This window comes from Pleurodeles waltl, chromosome 1_2, assembly GCF_031143425.1.
Source record: "Pleurodeles waltl isolate 20211129_DDA chromosome 1_2, aPleWal1.hap1.20221129, whole genome shotgun sequence".
Taxonomy (NCBI): Eukaryota; Metazoa; Chordata; class Amphibia; order Caudata; family Salamandridae; genus Pleurodeles; species Pleurodeles waltl.
The window spans coordinates 743,036,797-743,060,066 of record NC_090437.1 but is presented as its reverse complement, the minus strand read 5'-3'; the positions used below and the strand labels follow the sequence as shown (position 1 = coordinate 743,060,066).

Sequence of the window (23,270 nt, the reverse complement as noted above, 5' to 3'; positions counted from 1 at the left end):
TGAGAGGAGCCACAAATTTCCTTCCACCCAGCATTCCCCCAAGTCTCCCGATAAAGAAAGTACCTCACTTGTGTGGTCCTTCCATGAGGCAACTATTGACCCTGGGGTGATCTATTCCTGACGCAGGCACTAGGTGCAGGCACTCAAGTGGGGTAGTGTTTTTATCAGGACAGGTGAGGAATCACTGGGTGGTAGGAATTTTGTGGATCCCTGCATATTCCTGTAGTTTGTGTGACAGAAATGCAAGAAAAAATAAAGAGTTTTTATTCAACATTTCAACTTTGCAGGGTATTCTGGGTAAGAGAACTTTGGGGAATCCACACAAGTCACACCTCTGTGGACTCCCCCAGATATCTAGTTTCCAGAAATGTCTGGGTTAATTATGTTTCCCTATATGGCCTCTGAGCCCAGGACCAAAAACACAGATGCCTTCCTTACAAAACCAGTTTGTTTTGTGATATAAAATTCTGATGTCTCCACAACACGATTTGGGCGGTGGAATTTGGGGCCGAACTAAATTGGGGAGCTCCCAAGAGAGCACTCTCTCTCTGTGCTTGCCGCCCCATTCACCTGCTTTCTGGGTTGGGCTAACCCGCTATTGTCCCATTGCACAGACTGTGCTTGTGAAGGGACAGCAGGACTGTCCTCATCACCTCCCTAATAATTACTGGAAGAGGAGTTATTGAATGGGACTTCTCTGACTGAAAAATCACTCCCCGAGTCTGTGCCACTGTCCTATTCCTCAGATGTTGTCTCAGTATCTGTTGTCACAGTCTCTGATCCTATGTCAGAGCTGTCCTCCCTAACCCAAGTGAGGGCGTGAGCAGCAGTCATCCAATGAGATGCGATCTCTGCTACTGGCTAAACTGTTGCTCTAAAACACTAGCCTATGTAGACAGCAACAAAATTGCTGGGGTGTGTGTGTGATACGTGCAACAGTAGAGGTCACCTTACCTGCGCTTCTTCCCTCAATCAGCACGTTCTTTCAAGACACTCAAACACCTTGTCACATACCAATTGTCACAGTCTTTAGCACCTCTAGCGCCCAGTCCAACAATCATTATTGGTGCTCCCAATCCCATGTCCTCCTCCTCGGATTTCCTCACTACCACCCAGCAAAAATGCCATTCATCTCTCCATAGCCCCCGCACATACATTTGATTTGTATTATAGCGCAGGTAATGGCGACTTTACTAATGTACTCAGCTATTTACATAAAATAAAGATTTACTCTTTGCAGCAGGCACATAAACCTTCTGCACTTCTTTATGACACCAAAACTGCCACTAGACAAAAGTCTGATCCTTTTGTAGCAGAAACATAATCACAAGACTTACTTGACTTTTTTACTGCTGCCTAAAAGCTACAGTTGAAACGTGTCAGTTGAAGTACGTGCATTGCTTTGAAGACGCAAGCTGCAACTGCAAGACAACTCGTGGCAAATATGGAAAATGTCACTTACCCAGTGTACATCTGTTCGTGGCATGTTCTGCTGCAGATTCACATGCTATGCACAGTTCCTGCCATCTAGTGTTGGGCTCGGAGTGTTACAAGTTGTTTTTCTTCGAAGAAGTCTTTTCGAGTCACGGGACCAAGTGACTCCTCCTTTCGGCTCCATTGCGCATGGGCATCGACTCCATCTTAGATTGTTTTCCCGCAGAGGGTAAGGTAGGAGTGATAGAGTGAGAATAGAAAGATGTCCATGCAATGGGATAGAGATGTATGTCCAAAGTTTAAGTAAAGGAATGTTTATATACATATGTACAATTTTAATTACAACTTAAATGGCTACAGGCTCCCGGGGAGGAGGGAGTGCGCATGTGACTCTGCAGCGGAACATGCCACGAACAGATGTACACTGGGTAAGTGACATTTTCCGTTCGGTGGCATGTGTAGCTGCAGATACACATGCTATGCATAGACTACAAAGAAGTAATCCTCCCCAAAGCGGTGGTCAGCCTGTAGGAGTTGAAGTTGTTTGAAATAGTGTTCATAGTACAGCCTGTTCTACTGTGGCTTGTTGTGTTGCTAACCCATCTACACAGTAAGTAATGCTTGGTGAAGGTATGAGGTGTGGACCAAGTGGCTGCCTTACAGATCTCTTTCATTGGTATGTTTCCCAGAAAGGCCATTGTTGCTCCTTTCTTTCTAGTTGAGTGTGCCTTGGGTGTAATGAGTAGTTGTCTTTTAGCTTTCAGGTAACAAGTTTGTATACAGTTCACTATCCATCTGGCTATGCCTTGTTTGGATATAGGGTTACCAGTATGGGGTTTTTGGAATGCGAAGAACAACTGTTTGGTTTTACGGAATGCTTTTGTTCTGTCGATGTAATACATCAGAGCTTTTTTTATATCTAATGTATGCAGTGCTCTTTCTGCCACTGAGTCTGGCTGTGGGAAGAAGACTGGGAGTTCCACTGTTTGGTTTAAATGAAACGGTGAGATGACTTTTGGTAGAAAATTTAGATTTGTGCGTAGTGCAACTTTATGTTTGTGTACTTGTATAAATGGTTCTTGAATCGTGAAAGATTGTATTTCACTAACTCTTCGTAATGAAGTGATTGCCACTAGAAAGGCTACTTTCCAAGTTAAGAATTGGATCTGACAAGAGTGCATGGGTTCAAATGGTGGGCCCATAAGTCGTGTACAATATTAAGATTCCACGAGGGTACTGGTGGAGTTCTTGGAGGTATGATTCGTCTTAGACCTTCCATGAATGCTTTAATGACTGGTATCCTAAATAGGGATTTTGTCTGTTTATTTTGCAAATAAGCAGAAATTGCAGTGAGATGTATTTTGATGGATGAAAAAAGCTAGATTTGTTTTTTGTAGGTGGTGTAAATAACCTACGATGTCTTGTATGGACGCATCCAACGGAGTTATGTGTTTTGCTTGGCAATAGAAAACAAATCTTTTCCATTTGTTCGCATAACATTGCCTAGTGTTAGGTTTTCTTGCTTGTTTAATGACTTCCATACACTCATTTGGCAGGTTTAGATAGCCAAATTCTAAGATTTCAGGAGCCAGATTGCTAAATTGAGCATCGCTGGATTGGGGTGTCTGATCTGCTGTTTGTGTTGTGTTAACATATCTGGCCTGTTTTGGAGCTTGACGTGAGGTACTATTGAGAGGTCCAACAGTGTGGTGTACCATGGTTGGCGTGCCCACGTTGGTGCTATAAGTATTAGTTTGAGTTTTTTTTGACGCAGTTTGTTGACTAGAAATGGAATGAGTGGGAGAGGGGGAAAAGCATAAGCAAATATCCCTGACCAGTTGATCCATAGAGCATTGCCCTTGGACTGAGGGTGTGGGTACCTGAACGCGAAGTTTTGGCATTTTGGTTTGTGGCGAACAGATCTATGTCTGGTGTCCGCCACTGACGAAAGTGTTTGTGTAGTACCTGGGGGTGAATTTTCCACTTGTGTGTTTGCTGGTGATCCCGGCTGAGACCATCTGCTAATTGATTGTGAATCCCTGGAATGTATTGAGCCATGAGGTGAATGTTGTTGTGAATTGCCCAATGCCAATTTTTTTGTGCTAGGAGGCAAAGTTGCGATGAGTGTGTTCCCCCCGTTTAAGTAGTACATTGTTGTCATATTGTCTGTTTTGACAAGAATGTGTTTGTGAGCCAGAAGAGGTTGAAAGGCTCCTAGTGCTAGAAAGACTGATAACAGCTCTAAGTGATTTATGTGTAGCTGCTTTTGCTTGCTGTCCCACTGTCCCTGTATACTGTGATTGTTGAGGTGTGCTCCCCACCCAATCATTGATGCATCTGTTGTGAGAATGGCGTGAGGCACAGGGCCTTGAAAAGGCTGCCCTTTGTTTAAATTTGTGGGATTCCACCACTGAAGTGAATAGTGTGTTTGGCGGTCTATCAACACTAGATCTTGGAGATGACCCTGTGCCTGTGACCATTGTTTTGCAAGGCACTGTTGTAAGGGCTGCATGTGTAACCGTGCGTTTGGGACAATTGCGATGCATGATGCCATAATGCCCAGGAGCTTCATCACAAATCGGACTGTGTAGTGATGATTTGGCTGTATTTTTGGCAACATGGTGTGGAATGATTGCACCCTTTGTGGGCTTGGACTTGCAAGCGCCTTTTGAGTGTTGAGTGTAGCTCAAAATTACTGCTGAATTTGGGATGGTTGCAAATGTGATTTTTGATGATTTATCGAAAACTCTAGTGTGTGTAGGGTATCTATTACATAACGTGTGTGATGTTGACACTGTTTTTGAGTGTCGGTCTTTGTTAGCCAATTGTTGAGATATGGGAATACATGCATTTGTTGTCTCCTTATGTATGCTGCTACTACGGCAAGGCATTTTGTAAATACTCAGGGGGGCTGTTGTTATCCCGAAGGGTAATAATTTGAATTGGTAATATTTCCCTTGTATAACAAACCTGAGGTATTTTCTGTGAGCTGGATGGATGGGTATGTGAAAATACGCATCTTTTAAATCCAGTGTTGACATGTATTCTCCCAGTTTCAGTAATGGGACTACATCTTGTAGTGTCACCATGTGGAAGTGTTCTGATTGAATGTAGAGGTTGAGAGTCCTGAGATCTAATATTGGCCTTAGCGTTTTGACCTTTTTGGTAATGAGGAAGTACAGGGAATAGACCCCTGTTCCCTTTTGATGATGAGGCACTAGATCTATGGCTTGTTTGGTTAATAGTGCCTGCACCTCTGTTTGTAACATTGCTAGATGTTGTGACGATAGTTTGTGCGCTTTTGGGGGAATATCTGGAGGAAAATGTGTGAATTCTATGCAGTAACCATGTTGGTTAATTGATAGTACCCATGTGTCTGTTGTGATGTTTGACCATTGATTGTGGAACATTTTCAGTCTTCCTCCCACAGGGGATGTGTGTTGGGGGAAGGTGATGGCAAAGTCACTGCTTGTTGTTAGTGGCTTGCTTTGTAGACTGGAATTTTCCACTGGATTTGGGAAATTGCCCTCTGAAGGATCCTCGAAATCTCCCTCTTTGATACTGTGTTTGGTATGAGGGCTTTGTTTGTGAGGTGGATGGTTCTGAGGACTGTGGCCTGAAACCCCCCCGTGTACTGCGTTTCCGAAATGTCCCCCTGTATTGGGATGAATAAAGCGCTCCCATCGCTTTGGCTGTCTCAGTATCCTTTTTTATTTTTTCTATGGCTGTGTCCACCTGTGTGCCGAATAACTGCTGTTGGTTAAAGGGCATGTTGAGGACAGCCTGTTGGATCTCAGGTTTAAAACCTGATGATCTGAGCCATGCATGGCGTCTAATGGTAACTGCTGTATTTATGGTTCTTGCGGCTATACCAGCTGAGTCTAACGCTGACCTTATCTGGTTATTTGTTATTGCCTGTCCTTCCTCTACTACCTGTTGAGCTCTCTTTTGGCGTTCTTTGGGGAGATGTTGAATAATGTTCTTCATCTCATCCCAATGAGCCCTGTCGGATCTTGCGAGGAGGGCCTGTGAGTTCACTATGTGCCACTGATAGGCTGCTTGTGACGCTACCTCTTTCCTACCGCATCAAACTTTTTACTTTCCTTATCTGGAGGGGGTGCATCTCCAGAGGACTGCGAGTTAGCTCTTTTCCTCGCCGCGCTGGCAACTACCGAATCAGGGGGCAACTGTTGAGTGATAAATACTTGGTCAGAAGGTGGTGGTTTATACTTCTTTTCTACCCTAGGGGTTATGGCCCTTCCTTTAACTGGCTCCTGGAAAATCTGATGGGCATGTTTGAGCATACCCGGGAGCATGGGTAGACTTTGGTATGTTGCGTTTGTTGAGAACAATGTATTAAAAAGAAAGACGTCCTCTAGTGGTTCAGTGTGCATGCTTATATTGTGGAAAGCTGCAGCCCTAGCCAAAACCTGTGTGTAGGAGGTGCTATCTTCAGGTGGAGAGGGCTTAGATGGATAGCACTCTGGGCTGTTGTCTGACACAGGGTCATCATAAAGATCCCACGGATCTGTGTCCTGATGTGACTGCACAGTGTGTGTGGGTGGGTGACTGTACAGTAGGTGTAGCAGGTGGAGAGACAGTTTGTTGAGGAGAATGAGGAGGAGACTAGGCTGCAGAAAACTGGTGTGGCGGAGATTGCTCTCTTGGCACTTTAGCCTTTGGCTGATCAGTGTCCATACGTCCATGGAAAGCCAGCTTTCTTTTAAATTTGAGGGGAGGTGCTGTGAGGATCTTGCCAGTATCCTTGTGGACCTGTATCCTGGCTTGTCTGTCATCAAATTCCTCCATTTGTTGAAGCTCTTCCTCAAATCTATGGCTTTCTTTAAGCTGTTTAGAAAGTCCATGTTCCTCAGTATATGTTTGTCTTTTCGGCTCCGAAGCCGTTTTTTTCGGTACCGAAATGCCCAGGGTGATAGTAGGCCTCGGTTCGGAAAGAGACTTTCGGTGTCTCGACTCGACCGGTCGGTGTTGAATTTTTTCAGAGACTGTCTCGACTCGAGTCCGAATTCATGACCTAAACAACGGTGGTCCTCCTGATATTATGTTGCAAACAGCTTTGTGGTAGGTGAGCCGCCAGTCAAAGGTTTCCAACAGCTGGGATTTCACATCAGAAATTAGGTGGCTTGCATTAAGCGGAGCAGGAGTACTGCTGATATACAACGATACTAGCTCTCTGCTAAACCCTGAATGATCATCAAGGTCTTAGGTCACTCACAGGAATAACAGAGCACAGCAGACCAAACATATCATTAAGGCTGTTGTTAGTTAGGCCTAGCAAGATTATTTTCCTTTAGTATTTGGTGCCTATCCCTTCAATCAAGGCTAAACCATAGCATCCAGGTGACTCCAGAAATACATCTTATCTTGTTACTACAGGACACTTGTGCTACGCATCAACGATTGTGCAGCGCTTTTGTCCTGGCTTTTACACCCGCGGGCGGCGGAAGCCGCCCGCCTGGCGGGAACCGCCAGAAGACCGTACCGCGGTCAAAAGACTGTACCGCGGTCAAAAGACCGTACCGCGGCGGTCATTCTGACTTTCCCGCTGGGCTGGCGGGCGACCGCAAAAAGTCGCCCGCCCGCCCAGCGGGAAAGCCCCAGCAACGAGGATGCCGGCTCCGAATGGAGCCGGCGGAGTTGCTGGTGTGCGACGGGTGCAGTTGCACCAGTCGCGATTTTCAGTGTCTGCCAAGCAGACACTGAAAATCTTAATGGGGCTCTGTTAGGGTGCCCCTGCAGTGCCCATGCCAGTGGCATGGGCACTGCAGGGGCCCCCAGGGGCCCCACGATACCCGTTCCCGCCATCCTGTTTCTGGCGGTGAAAACCACCAGAAACAGGATGGCGGGAAGGGGGTCGGAATCCCCATGGCGGCGCTGCTTGCAGCGCCGCCGTGGAGGATTCCCTGGGGCCGTGGGAAACCGGCGGGAAACCGCTGGTTTCCCTTTTCTGACAGAATGGCCCCAGAAGCACCGCCAGCCTGTTGGCGGTGCTTCCGCGGTCGTTGGCTCTGGCGGTCCATGACCGCCAGGGTCAGAATGACCCCCTATGTCACTGACACACCATTTTTACCGAAATGGGAATTCCATGTGCTGCTTTACATCAGAGGCACTCACCTGACAACAGTGATTGAGTTATGGCCTGCTGCAGGGGGTGCTACTAAGTGTAAAGTACTTCCAAAAAAGCAATGGTATCACTAAGAATATCAGTGCAAGGGCACCACAGGAGTAACTGTAAATGTATATCTCAATGAGTAGACAGTAACTTGACAGTCACTCAAGCACATTTGCAGTAAATTAATAGTTGATTTCTACGTGTGAGGTACATTGTACTAAAAAGCTAAGTTTGTGCATTAAGCAGTGCTTAGGTACACTATTTCAAAATTCTAACTTCAACAACATAGCAAAATCCTTTCATCATCAGCAAAGATCAACAAGACAGCTCGGGCAACAAAGCCACAGACCTGTTATTTTAAGTAGGCAAGGGTCCCCAAGCAAAAAAACAGGTTTGAAGTGATCGCTGAATGTAAGAATTGCAAGGCTGCCAATCCATTCTTCCAAACAAGAAGATAATTATTTCCATTTGTGCGAGAAGAGTAAAGTAGCACCTGGGGCAGCGCTCATTTTTTACCTTCTTTACCTTCCATTTTATGCCTACTGGGGTCCACTGGGCATTTTTTAACACAAACAGTAGCAAAGCCAAGAATTCTACTTATAAGTCACAGTGTCAGCCAGCCCCACAGACATTGCCAATGCTTGTTATCCATAATTTTATAGTCACTTTGGCATCAGTAGCTGAATCAGCCATCTTACCTGTAGGCGCTTGCTCTACTTTTTTCTATGGCAAGCACAGAACAGCTTTGATTGCAATGAAATCCCTTTTACTTATAAATTACGCGATAAAAAAAAAAAGTTATAAGATTAACATACACTTAAACAACAATGCACCTGCCTTAATAATTTACAAATGAACAGGTAAACCAAATATGTATTAGATGCCTGATTACAGGGGTTAATAAGCTATGAAGATGTACACAGTTGAGGAAAAGCAGAGAATCACATGCATGGACACAGATAAATAAAAAAGTGGCTGCCCTCACCAAATTGACTGGCTCCTGCATAGATGCTTTCATTTCGTTTGGCATGATCCTTGATATAAAGAACTGGAACAAAATTTGTACCATACAGGACACCAGCTACTATGGCTAGCGAACAGCCTCTTGTGAAAGAAAAACAATACAGAAACGAGCATTAGACAGAAGACAGTATACAAAAGTGTGGTGACATGTACACAGTTGCACTGGAGAGGTATGGTGACATTTTGCACAATATTGGTTACATTTGCTTTTGCACTCACAGGCTGGACACTGTTGCACTGGAATGGTTTATTAGATGCTGAGAAGTAAGTAAGTACATTTTATTGTTTCTCGTAGTTAAAAACATAACAGTTTGGCAAAGACAACAAAAAAAAAAAAAACTAGTCAATGTCGCAGTAGGTCAGTGCATGCATCAGTCCGTTCAATACGTCACAAAATGCTTGAGCATTGCATTTTTTTCAATCAATAATAAAATCATGATACCCATAAGAAGCATGCAATAGAATAAAGCACCATTCTGCCGCCTCATACCGTTGCCGATATTCAGCTCGAAGACTAAAATACAATATTCTATGTAATAGCAGCAGAGTATAGCGAGGTTGCTAGATTAAAAACTGAGGAAATTAATGGCGTGGTGGCACGGAACCGTTAATACAGATGCACCCTTAGCAGACCTAAGATTCTGAAAACTGAGATTACTAAAAAGCAAATCCTGACGACAGGGAATGCTATATGAGCAGCATAGATGCTGGGTCCAAACGGTCATGTTGGCTCCGTCCAGGTTCATAAATTGCAATTTACAATTTCAAAGGGCCTACCAGGCCTATTTCGCGCTAGTCCTAACCACACTGGAGAAATAATATATAAGCTGGTTGGGTGATTTAGTCAGGTTGCAGAGGCATAGGAGATTTTCGCCATATTCATTAAGTATGAATTGCAATGGAAGAGGGGGTCCCACCCCAGCTCACACTATTCCTGACCAGGATGGAGCAACCAGGCTCAAAGCAGGAAATAAAGTGCACCATGATGTTTCGTTGGACTTGAAAAGCTAGACAGTTTCAAGAGGTGCAGTTCTGCAGTTTCAACGTGGCCTATCAAGTCCAACGCACTCTCTTTCTGGCAACCCTAAAATAAACCATTCTTAAACCAATTGGTTTCATGCACTAAATAACTCCGTTGGACACCTGGAGCCAGGAGGATTCCCTTCAAACTCAAAGTGCTTTCACAGTAACAAAAGGCCTACCACACCTGGACCCCACAGGCCCTAACCAATATCTAAGTGCAGGGCTATGACATGCGAGTACAGTACAGCACAAAGTGCAATCCATGAGTGATAAAGGGTCCATTGGCACCAGCAGAGCAAATAAAGCATACAGTGCAATTTCATTGGGCTTAAAAAACAAACCAAGTTCATGGAGTGCATTTGGCATTATCAAGAGCCTATCGAGTCTAATTCGTGCTAATCCTGGCCAGCTTAAATGACAGTTCACAGACTGACTGGTAATGAGTAGAAAGAAGTTTTGTTAGGCTGCAGAAGCCAGAAGGATTCCTGCTAGATTCAGCAAGTGTTCTTCTGCTAGCTGAAGGCCTACCATACCCAATCTCCATTAGTCATGACGAAAAGGCAACACCAAGGCTTTAGGCCGGTGGTTAAAAAGCATAGTGCAATATCCTAGGGTTTGAAAGGACAGATGGTAAAGTGCTCTGTGCAATTAGAGTTAGCAGCAAAGGGACGTAGTGAACGCTGTTCTAGGCCAGGGGTTTGGACGGAGACAAACAGGCTACGGCTTTAGATGCTCATGGGGCTCAAGTTCGATAACTTAAGAGCTTCTCTGAGGAATTTGACACACCTAACTGTGAACTGTGCATGCCCTCCACTCAAGAATGCAGTAATAGCTTTGTTACATTGCCATCCTAATCCAAAGTAAAAGATCATATAGACTGGGAAGAAGATTGTAAATACAATACTAATGTATTAATAGGTACACATTTTTGGAGAACGAAACTCTTCACCTCATAGGTGGTTTATGATATTTCATCATATCTTCATAAATGTAACCAAGATACATCTAGTTAATGTCCGAGATGCCAAGATATGGGTATGACCAATTGTAGGAAGTTGGCTCTGTATATACTATCTCAAAGTAAGAGATAGTGTGCACAGAGTCCAAGGGTTCCCCTTAGAAGTAAGACCGTGGCAAAATTAGATAATTCTAATGCTCTATTTTGTGGTAGTGTGGTCGAGCAGTAGGCCTATCAGAGGGTAGTGTTAAGCATTTGTGGTACACACACAGGCAATAAATGAGGAACACACACTCAAAGACTTAACTCCAGGCCAATAGTTTTTATATAGAAAAATATCTTCTTAATTTATTTTAGAACCACAAGATTCAAGATATGGATACATAAAATGCAAGGTACTCCACACAGGTAAGTAAGGAACTTTGAATTAGAGCAGTAACATACACAATTTTAGTTAAAATGGCAATAAACTATTTTAAAAGTGGACACAGTGCAAAAATCAACAGTTCTTGGGGGAGGTAAGTATTGGTTAGTTTTTCAGGTAAGTAAGGCACTTACAAGTTCAAGTTCCTGGGCATAGGCAGCCCACGGCTGGGGGTTCAATGAACCCCAAAGTCACCACACCAGCAACACAGGGCCTGTCAGCTGCAGAGATCAAAGGAGGGCCCAAAACACATAGGCCTATGAAGAACAAGGGTGATCTGGTTCCAGTCTGCCAACCGGTAAGTACCTACGTCTTCGGAGGGCAGACCAGGGGGGTTATGTATTGCACTGGGGTGGGGGGGGGGACACAAGTAGGCACACAAAACACACCCTAAGCGGCACAGGGGCAGCCGGGTGCAGTGTGCTTCGCAGGCGTCGGGTTTTCAATAGGAATCAATGGAGGGACCCGGGGGTCACTCTAGTGGTGCAGGGGGGCTTGTTGGGCCAGCCACCGACTGGGCTAGGCAGAGGGTCACTCGTGCACTGGAGTTCGGTTCCTTTTGGTCCTGGGTGCTGCAGGTGCAGTGCTTGGTCCAGGCATCGTGTTCCTTGGCTCAGGCAGTCGGGGTCAGGGGGAGCCTCTGGATTCTCTCTGCATGCATCGCTGTGGGGGTTGGGGGGGTCGTCTCGGGTAGTGTTTGTTCTCTGGCGCTCGAGACGTTGGCGTCCAGTGCAGAGGGTGAAGTCTCACGCTTCCGGTGGGAAGAGTGAGTTCTTTAAAAGTTGCACGAAAGTTGCAAAGTTAGTGCTGTTTGTGAACAGTGCCGCTGTTCTCTGGAGTTTCTTGGTCCTTCTGGTTTCACAGCAGTCCGCTGAGGCTTCAGAGGCAACTGGTCCTTGTCTGATGCGTCACTGTGCAGGTTTCTTTGAGTCTGGAGACAGGCCGGTAGGGCTGGGGCCAAAGTAGTTGTCGTCTCCGTCATCTCTGCAGGGCTTTCAGGTCAGCAGTCCTTCTTCTTTGTGTAGGTTGCAGGAATCTGATTTCCTGGGTTCTGAGGTGCCCCTAAATACTGATTTTAGGGGTGTGTTTAGGTCAGGAGGGCAGTAGCCAATGGATACTGTCCTGGAGGGTGGCTACACCCTCTTTGTACCTCCTCCTTGAGCGGAGGGGGGCACATCCCTAATCCTACTGGGGGAGTCCTCCAATCTCAAGATGGAGGATTTCTAAAGGAAGGGGTCACCTCAGCTCAGGACACCTTAGAGGCTGTCCTGACTGGTGGGTGGTGACTCCTTTTTTTTCTCATTATCAACTCCAGCCTTGCTACTAAAGGTGGGGGCAGTGGCCGGAGGGGCGGGCATCTCCACTATCTGGGATGCCCTGGGGTGCTGTAACAAAAGGCATGAGCCTTTGAGGCTCACCGCCAGGTGTTACAGTGCCTGCAGGGGGAGGTGAGAAGCACCTCCACCCAGTACAGGCTTTGTTCCTGGCCACAGAGTGAGAAAGGCACTCTCCCCATGTGGCCAGCAACTCGTCTGGTTGTGGCAGGCTGGCAGAAACTGGTCAGCATAGCACTAGGAGTCGGACTGGTTTTCAGGGGCCATCTCTAAGATGCCCTCTGGGTGTATTTTACAATAAATCCCACATTGGCATCAGAGTGCATTTATTGTGATGAGAAGTTTGATACCAAACTTCCCAGATTTCAGTGTAGCCATTATGAAACTGTGGAGTTAGTACATGACAAACTCCCAGTCCATATACTCTTACAAGGTCTAAGGTTTTGCTTAGACACTGTAGAGGCATAGTGCTCATGCACATATGCCCTCAACTGTGGTATTGTGCATCCTGCCTTAGAGCTGTAAGGCCTGCTAGAGGGGTAACTTACCTATGCCACAGGCAGTGTGAGGTGGGCATGGCACTCTGAGGGGAGTGCCATGTCAACTTAATCATTTTCTCCCCACCAGCAAACACAATCTGTGAGGCAGTGTGCATGTGCTGAGTGAGAGGTCCCCAGGGTGGCATAATACATGCTGCAGCCCTTAAAGACCTTCCCTGGCATCAGGACCAGGGGTACCATTTACAAGAGACTTATCTGGGAGCCAAGGCTGTGCCAATTGTGGGAACAAAGGTACAGTCTAGGGAAAGAGCACTGGTGCTGGGGCCTGGTTAGCAGGGTCCCAGCACACTTTCAATCATAACTGGCATCAGCAAAAGGCAAAAAGTCAGGGGTAACCATGCCAAGGAGGCATTTCCTTACACCAATGTTTGAAGGGTATAGGAGATTCGTTTTTTTCTACATAGACAAGTATGTTGGAGATGAAGTAAACTCAGGTCCTGTATTGTCACTATTGGGCAGGTGTAGATATATAAAGTTGATACCTCTGGAGGTTTGCAGCTATAGTGAATGCTAGATCAGTTTTAACTGATTTGGGGAAACCTAAAGAGCCACCTGAACTCAAACACTGGATAGCAAAAATGAAATAAGTTTATACCCTGGAAATTATGTTTTCTAAAAACATGGAGCACAATGTACGTTTGATAAAATGTGGTGATGGTTTGCAAACTACAACAGAATGGTTGACAAAAAGCCTTATGGAGGAACTGTGTACAAGGACATGGACTACAGAATTTAGGGAAACAAAGATGAAATAATTTGATTGAAAGATGTTTGATTGAAGCTTGAAAGCCTATTTATGCTACTATTTTCTCTTTTCCACTCTGAGATTTGAAACTTTGTGAAGACATTGTTTAAAAAAACAGAAAGAAAAAAAGAAAAGGCAAAATGAGGTGGCATACCAAAGTGAATCGGCACCAAAAATACAAAGAAAGAAAGCACATTTACACAGAATCTTCAGACTAATATGGTAGAACAAGGTCGCCACGGGCACACCGGTAGTCACACCATTAATGGGCAAACAACTCCTATTTAAAACTAGACAAATAATGGCACATTTATATGCCTCAGTACATCCGACTTGAAATGAGAACCACAGTCATGCTTAACAAAAACATTTATGAAAAATATCATAATGCAAAGCAAAAGAGAATGTAGGCAAAGATTTAAGAAACTGCATTATGGCTATAACTTACATGACTGCAGATATAGAAAAATGGCTTTCTTCTTGTGGTTTAGGTTTACAGTGTATTTTTATTTTAGTGGTTAAAAAGATTCCTCCTTTGCTGTGGACCACAGAAACTACTCATACTCCATTACCAAAGACCAGTGCATGCCCAAAAGGCCAGCCACTGTGGACTGTTTCAATAGGGGATTCATTTAAATAATGTATTTTTAGGACTCGCCTTGGCAGCGCAAGTGCTGCCTCTTCAATAAATGATGTATCCACTCTGTGGGCTTTGAGCTTTTTATTTGTTCCTTTTAGTGCCCTTCATAAATCTGTGCTTTTCTTTGGTTAATCTGTTTATTTATCCTGCCTTGTAGTGTTTTGTTCCCTCCCATTAAGCCTATATCTTTTGATGCCCCCTTTTCGGTATTTATGTTCCTTGCGGTGCACTATTTTTTTTCTACTCCCTCTGCTCGTGTTTTGAGAATGTTCTTTGGCTTTCTACAATAAATGTGCTCAGATGATGGTACTTTCAGTTTATAAACACACATTGCATGCATGCTGAGATGTTGGCATTTTTTGTTTAGCAACACACGGGGCATTTAAGTGCCTCTGTTCGGGTTTTCAGAATTTTTTTGTTTGTCTTTCCTAAAAAATAAAAATTAAAAAAAGGCACTCAGATGACAGCATGTTCGTTACTAAACACACACACACACAATGCAATCACACTCAGATGTTGGCAACTTAAGTTTTGTTTGCGGCACACTTTTTTTTATTTTTTCTATTCCCTTGGCTCCTGTTTTGAGAATTTTCTTTTGTTTAGCTCTCCACATAAAATGCACTCAGATGACAGTAATTTCTACTGGCATTCCTTGTTCAGAAACATACATGGCATTCTATTGCTTTGGCTTATCTATTCAGGATGTTTTTGATTGTCCTTCCTAAAAAAAAAAAAAAAGATCAGATGATGGCATGTCCGTTTCCAAATACACGCAGCATTTGAGCTCAGATGTTGGCATTTTAAGTTTGGTTTGTGGAACAGTGTTTTTTTCTATTTCCTCAGCTCGTGTTTTGAGAATGTTCTTTTGTTTGGCTTTCCCCCAAAAAATGGCGCTCAGAAGACAGTACTTTCAATTTCTAAACACACATGGCATTCACTACAGATGTTGGCATTTGTAGTTAAGCAACAAAGGTGGTGTGTGATTGCCTCAGCTTCTGTTTTAAGAATTATTTTGTTTGTGTTTCCTAAAAAAAACATGAACAGGTGATGGCATGTTCGTTTCTAAACACAAACAGCATTCACATCTCAGATGTTGGAATTTTAAGTTTTGTTCCCTTCTGGGCATTTATGTTAGTTGCAGTGCACTATTCTTTTTCTATTGCCTCAGCTCGTGTTTTCAGAATGTTCTGCTTTTTGTCTTTTCTTCTTGCACTAGTGGTGTAATGTATGTGTGTGTTTATCTTTTTCTAAAACACAAGATTGTGGGTGTTTTGCTCTCGTTTTATTAAAGAGTTTGGGCCATTTTTACATGTGGCTATCGTCTGCTCACAGCGGCAGACGCACAACCATTCACCTATCTCACTCAGTGGCGGTGCATGCAGTGGGACTTCATAACTTACAAGCCTCTAAATTAACATTTATCTGTACAACATTTATGGTGCGCCTCAATGTTGCGCTTCTGATATTTCTTTTATACACGACACACTCTTAGCATCAGGTGTTCTACATTCAAGGCACACTCTCACCAAGAGGCGCTCTACACTTTGAATTACCGTGCTCACTGGTGGTGCAATGTTCATGTATGTTTATCTTTTTCTAAAGCACAACTTTCTTTTAAGATTGTGGGCATTAAGCTCTTGTTTTATATTGGGCTCTCTTTACACGTGGCTATGCCCTACTCGCAGCAGCAGAAGCACAACCATTCAGCTATCTCATTCAGTGGTGTTGCAGGCCGTGAGGCTTCATAACTTACAAACCTCTAAATGAATTTTTATCTGTACCACATTTATGGTGCGCCTCAGTGTTGCGCTTCTGATATTTCTTTTATACACGACACACTCTTAGCATCAGGTGTTCTACACATTGAGCTATCCTATCTCGCTCACTGGTGGAGCAATGTATTACTGCCCACAATCTTACTCTGGCCTTCTCCTTTTATGTCTAATTCTTACATTATTATACTGCTAAAATGCAACACTTTTTTGGGATATGTGCTGTATAAAAAGGGTGTTGTTATTATTTGTAGAGGCCTCAGCTTGTGTTTTCACAATGTTCTGTTTTTCGTCTTTACTTAAAAAACACGAACCGATAACGGCATGTTTATTTTCGAAACACACATTGCATGCGCGTTCACATGTAGTAATTTCATATTTATAAACACACAGTATTCACTAGCCTTAGCTTGTGGTTTTCGGAATTGTTTTTGTCTTTCTTATTTTGTATTGCTTCAGCTCGTATATTTAGAATGTTCTGTTTTCCTCTTTCCTTAAAAAACATGATGACTGCATGTTTAGATTCTAAACACACGCCATTTAGTATTTTTATTTCTCTGAGCTTTGGGAAGTTTGTGTAGGGTTAACTGAAATCCAAGAAATAAATACTCTCTGGATAATAATGCCTAATGTACACATAACTACAGTAAAACAGAAAAAAAAGTGAGATCTTTTGGCTTGCCAATGCTTGTTTCAATATGTAAACATTTGAGATCGATGGAGTAGGGCAGTAAGTTCCGATGTTTTCCAGGCAAAATAAGTATTTAACACTTTTGTTCCCAACAGCTAATGCAGTATGAAAGATTTATAAAAATTAAAACTACCTAATGAAACATAAAACTGAAAATTAGATAACGAAGCATTTTCACTTACATTATTCGTTTCTGCAAAGGAGAAAGCTTGTCTACCCACGATTCATCAGCTGGAATACTTTGCTGCAGGTCACTGTTTATCTATGAAAAGCGACACAGTAGAATTACAAGAAGCAGAAAAATGTCACTTAGTGTTTGAAAATGAAAGAGAGCCAGACACAGACACAGACACAGACAGAGAGAGAGAGAGAGAGAGAGAGAGAGAATAAATAGAAAAAATGGATAACAACCTTTACCACACAATACCTTTACAACGCAAACTAAGCATAGTTACAAGAAATAATATATATATATATATATATATATATATATATATATATATATATATATATATATATATATATATATATATAAAATATATATAAATATATAACTTCTCCTTTGTCTGACCTCCCAGGAAAGAGCACAGCACTCCGGATACAGCTATAATGTCTGTACTGTGCGGTGTACAGTGATACAAATAAGCAGCAGGTCAACAAATTTCAGCAGGATTTGCTTTGCTCACAAGCTGTAAAGGCCCCGGTGACCCATGCCTTGGGGCTGGCTCAATTACGGTGTCCCGGGGAGGCCACCTGCATGCACAGCAGTTTCCCTGCAAGAAACAGCGTAACATATCCCACCAGATGATAACATAAATGCCTTCCTTGATTGAGGGAACGTGGGCAGGGAAGGCAGGTCTGCTCCAGCACAGTGGGAGGTTATAGAATGCTCCCGCTGGGTGGGAGTACCGTTTTTTTTAACCGGTCTGCACTCTTGCGTGCAGGGAAACACACATGCTCCCATATGGGACTGGGTGCCTGATTTGGGTTGGATGCAGCACCTGGGCCCGGGGGGGGGGGGTTATGTTTTTTCTAATAGAAATATTACTTTACATTTTAAAAAAACACCGAAATTCACTGAAAAAAATGAAAGGTCAGGAAGACGTTATACTTCTGTGAAAAATTCAGTGACAAAGTAGTTTTAAATAAAAATAAAAAATAAAAAAAACATTGAAATTCACCAGTTATGGTTGTCTCAAGTAACTATATCTCATGCCCTAAGTGCCCTAAGGTAACTACAACTTATGTTCTCACCATCCACAGATTATTATCCCACATATTAAATTAATGATTAAATGTTTTATGACATCACATATGACATCACTGACACATCTGAAATTACTTCACTGATGACAAGACTGCATGGCGGGGGAGCAAGTTATAGTTCCCTTTGGGCATGAGTAGGGTAGTAGAGGAAGGGGGGATGGCTGAGGGATCTCATTCCCAAAAAGAAAAAGAAAAAAAAAAAAAAAAAAAAACACCTTTAAATGTAGCCATATGTGTAAAATGTCACTTACCCAGTGTACATCTGTTCGTGGAATGTTCCGCTGCAGATTCACATGCTGTGCATTAGTCTGCTATCTAGTGTTGGGCTCTGAGTGTTACAAGTTGTTTTTCTTCAAAGAAGTGTTTCAGAGTCATGGGATCGAGCGGCGACTCCTCTTCGGTTCTATTGCGCATTGGCATCGACTCCATTGTTAGATTGTTTTCCCACAGAGGGTAAAGGAAGGAGTGATAGAGTATATAGGTACAAAGTAAAAGATGTCCATGCTAATGTGAATGTATATACATATGTACAAATGTTTGTAACTTAAGCGACTACAGGCTTCCGGAGAGGTGGGAGGGTGCATGTGAATTTGCAGCGGAACATGCCACGAACAGATGTACACTGGGTAAGTGACATTTTCCGTTTGATGGCATGTGTAGCTGCAGATACACATGCTGTACATGGACTACAAAGCAGTTTGTCCTCCCATAAAAGAGCGGTGGTCAGCCTGTAGGAGTTGAAGTTGTTTGAAATAATGTTCTTAGTACAGCTTGGCCTACTGTGCCTTGTTGTTGTGATAATATGTCTACACAGTAGTGTTTAGTGAAAGTATGTGGTGTTGACCAAGTCGCAGCTTTAGGTATTTCAGCCATTGCTAAATTCCCTAAAAAAAGCCATTGTGGCACCTTTTTTCCTTATAGAAAGTGCTTTAGGAGTAGCTAGAAGTTGTCTTTTTGCTTTAATATAGCATGTTTGGATGCATTTTACAATCCATCGTGCTAACCTTGTTTTGATATGGGATTACCTGTATGAGGCTTTTGGAAAGCAACAAATAGTTGTTTAGTTTTTCTAAACGGTTTAGTTCTATCTATATAGTACATTAAAGCTCTTTTGATGTCTAATGTATGTCGAGCTCTTTCTGCTACAGAATCCGGCTGTGGGAAGAATACTGGCAGTTCCACGGTTTGATTTATATGAAATGGTGATACTACTTTTGGTAACAATTTTGGGTTTGTTCTTAGTACAACTTTATTATTGTGTACTTGGAAGGGCGGTTCTTCAAGAGTAAAGGCTTGGATTTCACTTACTCTTCTTAAAGAAGTAATTGCCACTAGGAAGGCAACTTTCCATGTTAGAAACTGAATTTGGCACAAGTGCATAGGTTCAAATGATGGCCCCCATAAATTGTGTAAGAACTATATTTAAATTCCAAGAAGAAACTGGTGGTGTTCTGGGTGGAATGATGCATTTTAAACCTTCCATGAAAGCTTTAATGACAGGACCTCAAAATAAAGAGCTATGTTGGTTATTTTGTAAATATGCTGAAAAAGCAGTAAGATGAATTTTTATTGAAGAGAATGCTAAATTTGCTTTTTGTAAATGAAGTAAATAACATACAATGTCTTGTATTGACGCTGTAAGAGGGTCAATATTTTTGGACTGACAGTAATATACAAATCTTTTCCATTTGTTTGCATAGCACTGTCTAGTAGTGGGTTTTCTTGCTTGCTTAATAACTTCCATACATTCCGATGGGAGTTGTAAATATCCAAACTCTATGACCTCAGGAGCCAAATTGCTAGATTGAGTGTTTTGGGATTTGAATGTCTGATTTGACCTCTGTTTTGTGTCAACAGATTTGGTCTGGCTGGGAGTTTGGAGTGTGGTACTACTGAGAGATCTAATAATGTTGTGTACCACGGTTGACGTGCCCATGTTGGTGCTATGAGTATCATGTTGAGTGAAGTTTGACGCAACTTGTTGACTAGAAATGGACAGAGTAGGAGAGGCGGAAAAGCGTAAGCAAATATCCCTGACCAATTGATCCATAGAGCATTGCCGATGAGATAGTGGATGTGGGTATCTGGATGCGACGTTTTGCCATTTTGTGTTTTCGCTTGTTGCGAACAGATCTATGTTTGGTGTTCCCCACTTCTGAAAGTATTTTTGAAGTACTTGAGGATGAATCTCCCATTCGTGTGTTTGTTGGTGATCTCTGCTGAGGATGTCTGCCAACTGATTGTCTATCCCTGGAATGTGCTAACAGATGAATTTAGTTGTGAATTGCCCATTTCCAAATTTGTTGGGCTAGAAGGGAGAGCTGGGATGAATGGGTCCCTCCCTGTTTGTTTAGATACTACATGGTTGTCATGTTGTCTGTTTTGATAAGAACATTCTTCTGTATGAGAAGAGGTTGAAAGGCTTTGAGTGCTAGAAAGACAGCTAATAACTCCAAGTGGTTTATGTGTAGCCGTTTGTGTTTGACATCCCATTGCCCTTGAATGGTGTGATTGTTTAGGTGAGCTCCCCAACCAATCATTGATGCATCTGTTGTAATTATGGTTTGAGGCACAGGGTCTTGAAATGGCCATCATTTTGTTAGATTTGTGGAATTCCACCACTGAAGGGACATGCATGTTTGGCGGTCTATCCACACTAGATCTTGAAGTTGACCATGTGCCTGTGACCATTGTTGTGCAAGGCACTGTTGTAAGGGCCGCATGTTTAGTCTTGTGTGTGGAACAATTGCAATACATGATGCCATCATTCCTAAAATATTCATGACAAATCTGACAGTATATCAGTGATTTGTCTGTATTTGTATAATTATATTTTGGAAAGCTTGTATCCTTTGTGTATTTGGATATGCTAGAGCTTGCTGAGTATTTAGTATTGCACCCAGATACTGTTGTATTTGTGCTGGTTGCAGGTGTGACTTTTGGGAATTTATTGAGAACCCTAGTGTGTGCAAGGTTTATATTACATAATGCGTATGATTTTGCCATTGCATATGACTGTTTAATTTTATTAGCCAATCGTCTAGATATGGAAAGATATGTTTATGCTGTCTTCTTAGGTAGGCTGCGACTACTACTAAGCACTTTGTGAATACCCTTGGAGCTGTGGTTATTCTAGAGGGCAACACTTTGAACTGGTAGTGCTTTCGTTGAATGACAAACCTGAGATATTTTCTGTGTGCAGGATGGATGGTTATATGGAAATACGCATAATTGAGGTCTAATGCTGTCATTAAATCTTGTTTTTGTAGTGGTAGGATGGCATCCTGTAAAGTTAACATGTGAAAATGTTCTGACAGGATGTAAAGATTGAGGGTCCTGAGGTCTAATATTGGCCTGAGGGTGCCATCTTTTTTGGGAATTAGAAAATATAGTGAGTAAACGCCTGTCCCTATTTGAGATTGTGGCACCAATTCTATTGCTTGTTTGAGTAGTAGAGATTGGACCTCTTCTTGCAACAAAGTGATGTGTTCTGTGGATAGTTTGTGTGACCTTGGTGGGATATTTGGAGGAGTGTGTATCAATTCTAGGCAATAGCCATTGCAGATAATTGATAGCACCCAATTGTCTGTGGTAATATTTTGCCAATTTGTGTGGAACTGTTGTAGTCTTCCCCCACAGGAGAGGTGTGGAGCGGAAGGGAGTGAGAAAAGTCACTGTTTTGGGTGCTGTTGAGGTTGCTTAGAGGCTTGAAATTTACCTCTATTTCTGGGGTACTGCCCTATATATGTGCCCCTAAAACTACCCTGCTGGTATTGTGGTTGGTAGGTTGTCTTTGCTTGTGATGTGGATGCCTCAGCTGTCTGTGGGCTGAACCCTCCTTGAAACTGAGGTTTCCAAAAGGACCCCCTGTATGGTGCTGAGTAGAGTGCGCCCATTGCTTTTGCTGTTCCAGAATCCTTTATTAATTTTTCTATGGTTGTGTCAACTTCTGGCCCAAAAAGATTTTTTTTAATTAAACTGCATATTTAATACCGCCTGCTGTATTTCTGGTTTGAATCCAGAAGATCTGAGCCATGCATGTCTGCGTATTGTGACTGCAGTATTGACACTTCTAGCAGCGGTATCTGCTACATCTAGGGCAGATTGTATTTGGTTGTTAGTAATGGCTTGCCCTTCTTCCACTACCTGTTATGCCCTTTTTTGGTGTTCTTTGGGGAGATGCTGGATTATGTATTGCATCTTGTCCCAATGGGCTCTGTCATAGCGAGCTAACAATGCTTGTGAGTTGGCTATCCTCCATTGATTTGCTGCCTGGTATGCAACTTGTTTTCCTGCAGCATCAAATTTCCTGCTCTCCTTATCAGAGGGGGTCGCATCTCCTGATGACTGACTATTTGCTCTTTTCCTGGCAGCGCTAACGACCACAGAATCTCGAGGTACCTGATGGGTGATGTAATCAGGATCTGAGGGTGCAGGTTTATATTTTTTCTCTATCCTGTGTGTAGTTATACGTGCTGTAACAGGTTCATTAAATATCTAATCTGCATGTTTGAACATGCATGGGAGCATGGGAAGGCATTGATATTTAGAGTGTGTTGAGGATAGGGTATTAAACAAGAAATCCTCTTCTAGGGGTTCTGTATGCATGGTGACCCCATGGTATGCTGCAGCCCTAGCTAGAACTTGATTGTAGACAGTGCTATCCCCAGGTGGTGAAGGTTTGGAGGGATAGCTGTCTGGATCATTACTAGGAATGGGATCTGGATCATAAAGGTCGCATTGATCTACATTGTCCTGTTATGAGTTATAAGAGTGAGTGGGTGACTGCACTGGTATAGGACTAGTATGAGGAGAGGTAGGTAGATGTGGAGAGTGAGGAGGAGAAGATTGAGGAGGTGGTGGTTTCTCCTTCTGCTTTGGCACTTTTGCTGGAGGCTGCATAGTGTCCAATTCCTCCTGAAAGGCTAGCTTTCTTTTTGTTTTTAGAGGAGGTGCTGTCTGAATTCTGCCTGTTTCCTTATAGATGTGGATCCTGGACTGCTTTTCATCCATAACTTCAAGTATTGGTTGTATTTCAGACTCCTCTTCAGAGGTTTTGTGGCTTTCTTTAAGTTTTTTGAAAGTCCATATTCCACTGTGTATGCTGGCCTTTTCGGCTCCGAAGCATGCTTTTTCGGGATCGAAAAAGATGATGCTGACGATGCTTTCGGTTCCGAAAGTGATTTTCTAATTTTCGACTCCGAAAAATGGTGTTTGCTGGAGTCGGACACGGAGCTCTTTGTTGCCTCCGATGTTTTGAGAGGAGT

General features: G+C 43.0%; 1 protein-coding gene across 4 annotated transcripts in view; it reads right to left on the bottom strand.

The window, feature by feature from the left end:
- The window catches only part of TMEM144 (transmembrane protein 144), a 188,176-nt gene that overhangs the window by 85,652 nt on the left and 79,254 nt on the right, over positions 1-23,270 (bottom strand). For all 4 annotated transcript variants that reach the window (XM_069243307.1, XM_069243298.1, XM_069243280.1 and 1 more), the window contains 2 exons: positions 16,920-16,999; positions 8,553-8,671 (listed from right to left, as the gene is read on the bottom strand). In XM_069243307.1, coding sequence (XP_069099408.1) covers positions 8,553-8,671; positions 16,920-16,999 — 199 coding nt within the window. The remainder of the gene's footprint in view (positions 1-8,552; positions 8,672-16,919; positions 17,000-23,270) is intronic.